General features: G+C 47.8%; 1 protein-coding gene across 1 annotated transcript in view; it reads right to left on the bottom strand.

Annotated features, from left to right (window-relative positions):
- Window positions 1-13102, bottom strand: part of SCIMP (SLP adaptor and CSK interacting membrane protein) — a 161663-nt gene that overhangs the window by 50936 nt on the left and 97625 nt on the right. The window contains exon 2 of the mRNA XM_078683569.1: window positions 11540-11662. Coding sequence (XP_078539695.1) covers window positions 11540-11662 — 123 coding nt within the window. The remainder of the gene's footprint in view (window positions 1-11539; window positions 11663-13102) is intronic.

Genomic DNA, 13102 nt, shown 5'->3' with positions numbered 1-13102 from the left:
GGAAAGCCACGTCTCGGGCGGAGGTGTCGAGCAGATCCCAGAGCTGGACGGCGTGTTTGCGTGCGGATTGGGTGATGAGGAGTATGCAGCAGAGGTGGTTGGGTCCAGTCCTTTGAGGTTTGGTGGTTCTGTCGCAGGTGAAGCTGCAGGTGTGGCAGGAGAAAGGTCTGTGAGTCCGTTTCGGGGCAGCTTGGAAGCAGGTGTGGTTTCGGCCGGCGTTGAGTGCGTGGAGGGTGCTGGCGTCGTAGCAGAGTCTAGTGTTGTGGCGTTCGCGCGTTCCAGGTGTTCTGGTGCTGGGTGCGAACCAGGCGCGGACGGGCGCAGACGGGCTTGCCTTTGGCGCGCCAGCGGCGCTGCCGCTGTGCGCCCTCCATAAGAGGGGAATAGGGAGGGAGGAGAAGCTGGGAGGTGGGAGCGGGGTGGCCAATAGGGAGCAGGGGGGCGGGCCGCAGGGACGCAGCGGTGGGAAGGAGCGGGAAAACGGCGGCAAAACAGGCGGGTGGCAGGGAGCAGGCCAGAGGCAGCTGGTGGCTGTGTGGTGGCCTGGGGAGCGACCTGCCTGCGAGCAGGAACAGAGGTCGCTCCTACGCCACTGCGCAACCTCCTTAATAGGGAGAGAGGGAGGGAGGAGCAGCTGGGAGGCGGGAGCGGGGTGGCCAATGGGGAGCAGGGGGGCGGGGCCGCAGGGACGCTGTGGCGGGAAGGAGCGGGAAAACGGCGGCAAAACAGGCGGGCAGCAGGGAGCAGGCCAGAGGCAGCTGGCGGCTGTGTGGTGGTGTTGGGAGCAACCTGCCTGCGAGCAGGGTCAGAAATCCCTCCTACGCCACTGTGCGGCCTCCTTAAGAGGGGGAGAGGGAGGGATGAGCAGCTGGGAGGCGGGAGCGGGGTGGCCAATGGGGAGCGGGGGGGGCCGCAGGGACGCAGCGGAGGGAAGGAGCGAGAAAACAGCGGCAAAACAGGCGAGCGGCAGGGAGCTGGCCCGAGGCAGCTGGCGGCCGTGTGGTGGCGTGGGGAGCAACCTGCCTGCGAGCAGGGTCAGAGGTCGCTCCTACGCCACTGTGCGGCCTCCTTAAGAGGGGGAGAGGGATGGAGGAGCAGCTGGGAGGTGGGGCGGGGTGGCCAATGGGGAGCAGGGGTCGGGCTGCAATTAAGCAGGGACAGGAAGGAGCGGGAAAATGGCGGCAAAACAGGCGGGCGGCAGGGAGCAGGCCCGAAGCAGCTGGCGGCTGTGTGGTGGCGTGGGGAGCGACCTACCTGCGAGCAGGGTCAGAGGTCGCTCCTATGTCACTCCGCGGCCTCCTTAAGAGGGGGAGAGGGAGGGAGGAGCAGCTGGGATGCGGGAGCGGGATGGCCAATTGGGAGCAGGGAGGCGGGGCCGCAGGGACGCAGCGGCGGGAAGGAGCAGGAAAACAGCGGCAAAACAGGCGGGCGGCAGGGAGCAGGCCAGAGGCAGCTGGCGGCCGTGTTGTGGTGGCGTGGGGAGCGACCTGCCTGCGAGCAGGGTCCATTGATCGAGTGGTTCCAGCCCAAAGAAGTACAGGGGATCTCAGATCTATGTCCCTCTAATCTTTTAGCAATTGAAGGTGGCAGAAGAGTACGCTGGGGAACATTTGTACAATCAGGTGAAAAAATGTCATCCATGTATGAACAAATCATCCCCTTTCTAGAAATAGCATTTGCTACTGTCCAAAACAGTGTTGGCTATGCAACACATTTAACAATAGCTAAGAATCACCAAGATATGGTTGTAAAGTTGACAGAGTTTTTTTATACTAACAAAACCCTTAAAAAATCTTCCCTTAAACCCAAAAATCCCTAGTTTAATAAAGCATGCAGAGAAGCTAAATCTGCTTTAACCCTAGATTTAAGGATAGGGGATAGTACATGTATTAGACAGGCCAGGATGTACTACAAAAAAATTATTGCTGAAGCCAAAAGAACATGGTACCTTGATAGATGGGTAGCAATTAAAAAAGCACTAGCTGATAGAGACATGAGAGGCTTTTGGAATTTAATCAAAACAGGAAAATCAGAGGGCAACTGAGCTATCGAACCCAATCTAGGAGAAGAAGCTTGGAGATCCCATTTTAAAGTTCAATATTCTGAACCCCGACATAGAGAAAGTGATGAAATGGCCATTGGTTTTAATCAGAGCCTTACTAATAATATTACTTCACCACCCTGCACATTGGTAGAGATAACCCTTGCGCTGACTAAACTTTTGCCAAACAAGGCACCTGGGCTAGATAGGATCCTTGGAGATTTGCTCAGGAATGACCAGGTTGTTTGGATACCCTATTTATGGACCCTATTCAACGCCATTCTTCAAGGTATGGAGCTCCCTCTTACTTGAGCTAGTGCAGAGATTATTCCAATATATAAAAACGACTCTCCACACGATCCGGCAAACTACCGCCCAATCAGTCTCATTGATGTGACGCAAAATATCTTTGCCCGTGTTCTCCTTGGTAGATTGCAATCATGGATGGATGAGACGAATATACTTACTCCTTTACAAGCTGGCTTTAAGTCCAAAGTCTAAACCATCAATCAGCTATTTAGATTGCAATTGATCTTCTGGAAAACTGTAATTTTGGAGGGTTGTAGTTTATAGCTAACCTTTGTGGACCTCAAATCTGCCTTTGACATGGTGCAGCGCGATCAGCTCTGGGGCTTACTTCATGACATGGGTACCATTATATATATGCTACCAGCTGAAGCGCTTGCAGGAAGGCACGTATGCAAGATTAGACACGGTAAGATGGTGAACTAACATCTCTGCTCCCCGTGGAGAAAGGGGTGAGGCAGGGATGTGTGTTAGCTCTGACTCTCTTCCCCCTTTTTCTTAACGGTTTAATTAATACTCTTCTTGCTGTTAAGGATATTGATTCCCCCAGGTTGGCAAATCGAAAAATGCCAGCTATAATGTTTGCTGACGACACTCTCCTTTCATCCAAGTCACCCATGGGCATGCAGCGGGTACTGGACGAATTTAGTTCATTTTGCAAGAAAAGGAATCTGGAGATAAATCTCCAGAAAACTAAATACATGGTTTTTCACGCCAATACCAGTAATTGCCCACATCCTCGACTTGAAGGAAGGCCCCTGGAGCAGGTGTCTACTTTTGATTACTTGGGCCTTACTTTAACTTATAAAATGGACTGGGGAACCCAAGTCAAGAAGGCTAATATAAGATTAATACAGTCCACAGGGTGAATTTTAAAGGTCTATAACAGCTGCACCCAAAAAATGGTAGGCCCACCAGCAGAAATGATAAAGGTACAACCCAGGGAGCCTCATTATATGGCGCTGAAGTTTGGGGCCACTCGCCGTCCAAGGACCTCACAGCGACTGAGAATACTTTTATAAGGCAGTTGTTGGGACTTCCAAAAATAGGCCCTATTGCTGATCTAATTGCCGCTCGTCCTCTCCTCTACTGGCGCTGACTCTGGAGCACGCCGGAGTTAGCCGCATACACAGGGGAATTGAAGGATGTTACGTCCATCTAGCATGCAGGGAAACTCCCTTGGTTGGCCTACGTAAGGAACCTAAGTCGGGCTATGGGGAGGGAAAATTTGTGGCTAACACCAGAAGATACTTGCCCTTTGATTACTAAAAAGGCCCTAACTGCTGCTCTTAAAAAATACAAATTGGCAGACATTCTACAGAACACTGACTCATCTTCGTTGACCTCCAGGTTTCTTGAGTTCAAAGATCAATATAAGCTAGAGTTGGTCTTAGATAGCATCCAACCTTTAATAGGCAAGAAGCTGTTCATACAATTTAGGCACGGGACACTCCCGTTGCGTGCATTTATGAATGGCTGGAAAGGAGCCACTAAACAAATTGTCTTGGGTGCTCTCTATCAGAAGAAACCGAACACCATGTTATACTTTTTTGCCCCGCCTATAAGAATTCAAGGTCCAAGTGTGTTCTCCAGCTCTGTAGGAATTCGGGGATTCGCAACTACATCGCGGTTTTCAGACTACTTAAGCATCTCATGCAGCCATTAATTGTAGCTATCACCTCTACGTTTTTATTTGCGATGTGGTGCATTCGTAGAGGCATCATAAGGGCAAATCAGTTAGCCAGTAATGTAACTTTGGCCCTAGAATAGATATACTACTGCCCAAGTCTATCAATCGCTCTAATATGGGGAATTTATACAAACTATATGTACAGTTATTTGTTCTTAAATGTTCTCATTCTTAAATAATTTTTTTATCTATACAGATTTTAAACATTATCATTATTTTAAATGATTGTTCTGGCTTTAGATGATTTTCATAGATTTGTAGTATAATATTCTACTGGCATTAATTATACCGTGTACAAATCCTCTTAAACTGTCGTAAATTGTAAACTTTTTCAGCATTATGTACTGTTTTAACTATTTGTGCTTTTATGGCTGTAAAGCCAAAATAACGTTTTTTTGACTGACTGACTGATTGCCACTCTACAAAGAACACCACAAAATGGCAAACAAAGACACCCTATTGTGCCTCCAACTTACTAAACTGACCCACGTGCCTACCACATGAATGCTACATTCCCTCACAGATGTGGCCCAAGAAAATGTCCACATAGCAATCGACTGCTATGGGATAACAAGTATTTACAATGCAACGGTCTCGCCTTCGCAAAAGTTAGAGCTATTGGCATTGTAAATGACAAACTTTTTATTTATGTGTTGGTTTTGAGAACATATAAATAAATGGCATTGTCATTTACAATGCCAATAGCTTAATCTCTCGCAAATGCGAGACCTATTGCATTTGCAATGCAATAGGTCTGGTATGTACGCGAGTTTGAGCTATTGACATTGCAAATATCAATGCGTTTTATTTATGTTTCAAAAAACAAAACATAAATAAAAGGTCACTCACACTGCTGTCTCTCTCACACACCATGCTCCCCCTAGAACACACACACTGCTGTCTCTCTCACACACACTGCTGTGTGTATATATAATATATATATAGGTGATCGCGGAGGTGATCGAAACGCGTCTGAGACGGACACTTGTCTGTTCAATTTGGGTGAAGAATAAACTGCACGATTGAACTTTAAAACCAGCTTGCATAGCTTTTTGAAGAGAATTCTGTTGTGGGCTGTGCCTGTGAGTAATCCCTTCTCGGATTTGGAGGGTCAGGACTTTTGACACACACACACACACACAACTCCACTGAAATTATGCAGTCCTGCGCCCTTGGCTGTATTTGCCCCATACATACTCCCACACTTGTTGCCGCCAGTCAAAAAGTCTGATTGGTTACCTCGCAGCTGCTTAGTGCTGTGTTTGGAGGGTGTTAAGTTGACACAAGTGAGGAGAAACTTCGCACAGACAGTGTTGACTTGTAAAATTGAGAAAATAATGAAGTAAGGCTATCACAAAATGAACTCTGTCAACCCGAACAAATTCCCCAACCCCAAAAATGGAGAATAACTTACACACCGAGTAGTTGATGTGTGTGTATATATATATATATATATATATATATATATATATATACACACACATACACACACACACACACTAACAGGCGTATATATATCAATGTAATGAAAACTAAACAAAACCTAATCATTAAAATTCCAAATAAGTGCATGTTGTTAGCTGCACTTTTTAAGAAAACAGCATGTTTGCATGCTAACTACCCTAAAATAAAGTCTGATAACTCGCTAAGATACAAACGCTCATAGGCACATTAAGCCATGCTCAGAAATACGCACTAATACACACACATCCACGCTTTCCGCACACTCACACACAAACACTCGATGCGTCACCAGGGGTAGTAAGCGCAATATAAATGCGATTTAATTTAAAAACTACACACACAGAAACACGGTGACATAAAGGCACATAAAAACACAGTGATGCTGATACGCAAGCACAGTACCACACACACAGCAGACACACACTCACAGACACACACACATGCTGAGAATGCGTCAGAATGCTGCCTGATAAGTTTATGTTCGCCAGCTCTCCGCAAGGTTACTGTGCCCCATTTTTAGGTAAGAATGAGTGCAGAGTGAGTGCGAGAGTGACAGTGAGTGCAAAGTGAGTGTAGAGTGACAGTGAGTGCAAAGTGAGTGCAGAGTGAAAGTGAGTGCACATTGACAGTGAGTGCAGAGTGAGTGCAGAGTGACAGTGAGTGCAGAGTGAGTACGAGAGTGACAGTGAGTGCAGAGTGAGTGCGAGAGTGACAGTGAGTGCGAGAGTGACAGTGAGTGCAGAGTGAGTGCGAGAGTGATTGAGTGCAGAGTGAGTGTGAGAGCGACAGTGAGTGCAGAGTAAAGTGAGTGCGAGTGACAGTGAGTGCGAGAGTGATTGAGTGCAGAGTGAGTGTGAGAGCGACAGTGAGTGCAGAGTAGAGTGAGTGCGAGTGACAGTGAGTGCAGAATGAGTGCGAGAGCGACAGTGAGTGCGAGTGCAGAGTGAGTGTGAGTGCAGAGTGAGTGTGAGTGCAGTGAGTGTGAGAGCGACAGTGAGTGCAGAGTGAGTGCGAGAGTGACAGTGAGTGCAGAGTGAGTGCGAGAGTGACAGTGAGTGCGAGATTGACAGTGAGTGCAGAGTGAGTGGGAGAGTGACAGTGAGTGCAGAGTGAGTGCGAGAGTGACAGTGAGTGCAGAGTGAGTGCCAGAGTGACAGTGAGTGCAGAGTGAGTGCCAGAGTGACAGTGAGTGCAGAGTGACAGTGAGTGCAGAGTGAGTGCAGAGTGACAGTGAGTGCAGAGTGACAGTGAGTGCAGTGACAGTGAGTGCAGAGTGACAGTGAGTGCAGAGTGACAGTGAGTGCAGAGTGACAGTGAGTGCAGAGTGAGTGCAGAGTGACAGTGAGTGCAGAGTGAGTGCGAGAGTGAGTGTGAGTGCAGAGTGAGTGCAGAGTGAGTGCGAGAGTGACTGTGAGTGCAGAGTGAGTGCGAGAGTGACTGTGAGTGCGAGAGTGACTGTGAGTGCAGAGTGAGTGCAGAGTGAGTGCCAGAGTGACAGTGAGTGCAGAGTCACAGTGAGTGCAGAGTGCAGAGTGACAATGAGTGCAGAGTGAGGGCTGAGTGACTGTGAGTGCAGAGTGAGTGCCAGAGTGACTGAGAGTGCAGAGTGAGTGCCAGAGTGACTGTGAGTGCAGAGTGAGTGTGAGAGTGACTGTGAGTGCAGAGTGAGTGCGAGAGTGACTGAGTGCAGAGTAAGTGCGAGAGTGACTGTGAGTGCAGAGTGAGTGCAGAGTGAGAGTGAGTGCAGAGAGAGCAGGGTATACTTGTGCGCTTACACGGTGCACTGACACACAGGAGCTAAAACAAAGAACAGCTGAACACATGTCTTGGGAGCTTCATGGAGGCAGCCGGCCATCTGTGAGGGGAGCAGCAAGGAGGGGACGCCCCAACCAATCAAGCGCAACTACTCACAACCTACTGTACGATTACAACACAGGCCAAAGGGCAGAGCTAGGTATTTTCGCATTACGTCGGGTGAGCAGTGTGTGAGTGTGCAGGGTGAACAGTGTGTGAGTGTGCAGGCTGAGCAGTGTGCGAGCATTCAGGGTGAACAGTGTGTGAGTATGCAGGGTGAGCAGTGTGTGAGTGTGCAGGGTTAACAGTGTGTGAGTGTGTAGGGTGAGCATTGTGAGTGTTTAGGGTGAGCATTGTGAGTGTGTAGGGTGAGCAGTGTGTGAGTGTGAAGAGTGAGCAGTGTGTGAGTGTGCAGGGTGAGCAGTGTGTGAGTGTGCAGGGTGAGCAGTGTGTGCAGGGTGAGCAGTGTGAGAGTGTGCGGTGAACAGTGTGAGTGTGTAGGGTGAACAGTATGTGAGTGTGCAGGGTGAACATTGGGTGAGTGTGTAGGGTGAACAGTGTGTGAGTGTGCAGGGTACGAAAACACGAACTAAGTCCACCACACACACGCACATAACACCACACACATAAGACCCCACACATAATACCCCACACATAAGACCCCACACATAAGACCCCACACATAAGACACCACACACTCACCACCACACACTCAGTGCAAACTTACACACACTCACCACCACACACTCACCACCACACACAACCACACATGCAAGCACACACACACACACAACCACACCGTCAGTGCAAACTTTCACCAGACACAGACACCATAAGTCGTCTGTGCAGGCTTCCACCAGGCCCACACCACCAGACGTCAGTGCACGCTTTCACCAGGCACACACACCACCAGCCGTCAGTGCACGCTTTCACCAGGCACACACACCACCAGCCGTCAGTGCACACTTTAACCAGGCACACACACCACCAGCCATCAGTGCATGCTTTCACCAGGTACACACACCACCAGCCGTCAGTGCACACTTCCACCAGGCACACACACCACCAGCGATCAGTGCACACATCAATTGTTAACGCATCCACAATTAACTATTGTAGCAATCGCAGTATGGTGCACTTTACTTTTAAACATATTCATCTAAAGCGCAGCATGCCACTATTGCTACAATTCATATCCAACCCACACAATTCCACTACACACCACATGCATACACTCCATAACACATGGCTAAAAGACATTGCCATTTACAATGCCATTAGCTCAAACTCAAATAAATCGGAGACCTATTGCATTTCCAATGCTTGTTTTGTAATGCTTCAAATCAACGGATAATATTACCACGACATGACTTAAACCACGCCCTCTGCTTCTGGTGGCCCCATCGCTCCAGGGAAACATGTGTAGAATCACCACAGCACACACCAGGCTTTACCAAACATATTTCAAGATGACGTTTGCATTTTACTGACCTCCCCTCCTGTTCCCACACTTCCTTGTTTTTGGCACAATGATTTGTTGTTTGTAAAGCCAACCGAGAAACAAATATCGGCATTTACATTACAGAAAAAGAACTTACTACATTTATAAGATGAGTTCCAATTGAAAAACAAACAAACCAAACCTTTCGATGCAGTAGCACACAGCACCACCGAGCACACAAGTCCTCTGTGAGCACAAGCATGTCAGCAGCGCCTAGTGACGGACACACAGTGCTGCAAGGCGCCAGCCATACTTACAGCCTCCCATCGGCCTGCTCTGCTCTCACACGCCCAGGCACCCGGGGTGAAGTCGGCCGTGGCCTTCGGAGCATTCCGCACCCGCCGAGGTCACCCCCTCAGCACGCCGAGGTTACCCTCTCAGCCCGCGGCCGCTGCCTCCATCCCACGCCGACACACGTCTAAAGTCTCGTAAGATCTGAGGCACCCAGAGACGAAGGCTTCTAAAATGGGAAATAGTGCTGGAGCGGGCCCGCTGCAGGGCACACCGCAGGGGTTGGGCAAGCCAGAGGTTTCAACACGCAGTGTGGCATGGCCGGGGTTCACGGCTTCTGGAAGCAAGGGCCGCCTTCGGCTGCAGGGGTTTAAATCCCGCCCGCTAACTCTCTACGCCCTCCGAGAGTTAGACTTTAAACAAGAAGCGAGCGCGCTCATTAATTCTCAGATGAATCTCTTGCTCCAAGAGTTTGCAGATTCCGTTAGATAAATCTTGCCCTGTGTAAACTGCAGGCCCTGACTTGTCCCCTGCCCATGGCACGCGCAGGAAGAGCCCGCCTACCACGGACGCACTTCCGAGGGGAGCGCGCCTATTAATTATCAGATGGTACCTGTCGGAGCACAAGTAGCAGTGGCTGAAACACAGAAATAAAAGCCAATCAAACAAGCCGTGAGCGTGCACGCTCCCGAACTTCCGGTTTCGGGATGTGCACGCTCACGGCTGTCGTGGGGCGGGACTTCCGTCTTTGCGAGAAGCCCGCGCCCACGGAGTGGATGGCCCAGAGGAGCGGTGGCAGCAGAAGTCAGGAGTGGCGGCTGATGCGGTAAGTGGGGCTTGGGAGGCTTGGTACGTGTGTGTGTGTGTGTGTGTGCGCGTGTGTGTGTGTCTGTCTGCGCGTGTGTGAGTGTGAGTGTGTGTCTGTGTGTGTGTGTGTGTGTCTGTGTGTGTGTGTGTGCCTGTTTGTGTGCGCGTCCACAGACCCTGGTCGGCTCGTGCCCCGCTCTGTGTCCCTTGAGAGCGAACTCGGCGACAATAGGTCTCGATGCCGAGACCTAAAAAGGAAGTATTTAGGGTAAAGCATCAACACCAAGGACCAGATGTAGGAAGCCTAATACTGGTCGGTAACGGCCGAAATTAGCGAATTTCGGCCGTTACCGACCGGTATTAGGCTTTTCAGATGTAGGAGGCCACATTTCAGGGTTCGGTAATTTACCGAATACGTAATTTAAGAAATCGGTAAATTACCGAATTCTTAAAATACCGATTCGGTAAATTACCGAATACGTAATGTAGCGAGCACTCAAGTGAGTGCTTCTTACATTTAAGGATTCGTTATTTACCACCAACTATTAGTTGGCAGTAAATAACGAATTTCTTTTAAAAAGCAATTTTTTGCTTTTTATTCAGTGCCATGTGGCAGACATACATGCCCTTAAGGCATGTATGTGTGCTACATGTGCACCCATGTACTATTCAGAGGTGCAACAGGGTGTCAATGTAATTCCCATTCATTCCTATGGGCCTCCAGGCCCATAGGAATGAATGGGAATTACTGAATCGGAATTTACAGATTCGGTAAATACCAAATCAGTAAATACCGATTCTTAATTACCGAATCTTACAGATTAGTTAATTTTTACCGAAAAATTATCTACAACCCATTTACCTATTCTTAAATACCGAATCGGTAAAATTCGGTATTTAAGAATAGGTAAATTGAGTTTACATACATCTGGCCCCAAGTGTTGTACCCATAAACATGCACCACAATTAACCACCGTCTTACCTAAGGCACAGGGATTATTACTCCTACCAGGTAAATCTATCTGTAAAATAAACCACAGCCTCTATAAATCCAAACAATCTAAACATTTGATCCATTGAGCAAGCGGGGTACATGATGGATATTTTTAGGCGCACTGTCATATTTATTAGTATTTTGTTCCATTACATTATTCAGGGACTGACCTGAGCTGGGCTTTTCAACTGTGTGTCCTGATGATGGTCTCGGGGACCTTTTGGCTTTAAGAGACCAAAACGTCCATGGGTTCTCCTCTCTAATATCATTGACAGTATCATACTTTTCATTAGTCCATTTCATTGTTGGAACAAAAAAGAATCTAACGGGACTAAGGATTTCTAAATGGATGTGGTTAGGAGGATTTTTTGCTTCCCAGTGATCTTATGTTCTGATTTATTCCATTAGTGTTTGTTTGATCATTTGGTTGCGACAGTGTTGAATTGATATTCTTCAATTGCATCTTTTTGACCCTGAATATGATGTTTTATGGATGATAAATTTTAAAAACTAAATTATTTTTTAGAACAGTATGCCTTTGGTCTCATATTTTCTTTTTTTGATTAATTACAATGTTGGATCGTGTGACCAACAAATTGAAAAGCAGATTGGAAATAATTCCTCCAGGAAAAATGTTTTTGTATAGAGGGCAGGAACATGGCAGCATGGAGTAACGTGGTAACTGTATGCTTCTTTGCTCTATGCACTCACGTCGGTAGATGTGGGTCCTGCATACGCAGACCATGGTGATGCTGATGATGGCAGAGACCAATATAATGCACGAGATCAGGATGACCCAAAAGTAGTCCCACAACCATTTCATCACTGTCCCTTCTGAAAAGAAAAGAAACAGTTCATCAGTGCTTACCCAGCGCACAGCGACAATACCCTTCCTATAAAGCATCCCCACTTCCCAGACAGGTAGCTACATGCATCCATTGACATAACATTAGACGTTTTGCAGTATACATAATCAACATAAAAGACAAGCATTTACTTTTCAGTGGGTGGTAAAAGAAAACACTTTATTCCTTGTGCTATAAGATATCCACAGACTGCTCTCACTGTCCTGCTGTGATTCATTCCCTACTTTAGATGTTGATTGTATTTCATAAAATGGACACCAGTTTAAGCAACTGAAATGATTTGTTGATAAATACAGCAGAAGTTACACCACTATTCCTAAAGATCAAAATTTGTTATTTAAAAAAAGTGTATGAACCCTTCAATTAATAGTTATAGTTATAATTATAATTACTATTAGAGTAGTGGAAGCAGTAGTATCAAACTCAATGATACTCATTCCATTGATCAATCTCGGGCTGTCTTCCCAAGGGTCGCAGATTGTGAGAGGGGAAGGACAACTTTGTGGGTCCAGGTAGGATGAAGAGGGGGTGTAAAAAGACAGGACTTTTTGCAGCTGTCCCCCCACCATTTGCCCCCATTTGGACTACTAGAGGCTGGTTTTCGACTCTGACAGTGCACTGAAGCCGGCTAATCAAGCTCCAGTGCCAGTGCTCTCTCCCTAAAACTGATGTGTGTAGTTGTCAATCCCAAATGACAAGGACTTTAGCCCCCTTCTAAGTCCCGAGTATATGGTACCAAGGAAATGGGTGGTAAAGGGATTACCAGGGCTTGCAACACTGTTTGTGCCACTGTGAGTGACCCAAGTAAACTACTGACAGCAGGCATACCATTGCAGACTACAGGAACAGTGTAAACTGCTCCAATTAGACTTTGCCCTCACCGTGTGTGGCAAAGTCAATGCACTGCTTTTAGAATACATCAGTCATCCGTAAAGAAAGTCTCCTGAGTCCAGGAGGCAGGGTGCAGTATATTAAAGGTGCAGGACTATAAGTTCAAATGTATATGTCTCTATAGTGGCTCTCACCATTAAAGTACACTATAAGTGATAGGAAGTCCATAGGATAACATGTACTTGCACCCGGGCAGACTCAGAGTCACTATCTTCATTATGGCACCACCTAAATATGTCAGGTTTGGTATCAAACAATGTGCCTTCTCACCTCTGACACAATTCTCATGTCGAGGACGATGTGGTATGCACCCAGGTGACTGCCTTAGAGGTTGCCCACCTGGTTACCCCAGCTTCTCTGTGCTCTGGCTAAAGGCCCGTGCTTGCTGCCACCACAACAGGATTCTGACCTCCTGCCAGGCAGTGTGCTCACTCCCAGAAGTGAACAACTAAGGCCTGGGCAGGAAGGAGGTCACACCTCCTCCCTCCCAGGAAGGCTAGTGAAGTGGCACATCAAG

Source organism: Lissotriton helveticus, chromosome 3_1, assembly GCF_964261635.1.
Source record: "Lissotriton helveticus chromosome 3_1, aLisHel1.1, whole genome shotgun sequence".
Lineage (NCBI taxonomy): Eukaryota > Metazoa > Chordata > Amphibia > Caudata > Salamandridae > Lissotriton > Lissotriton helveticus.
This window is presented reverse-complemented; position numbering and strand designations above follow the sequence as displayed.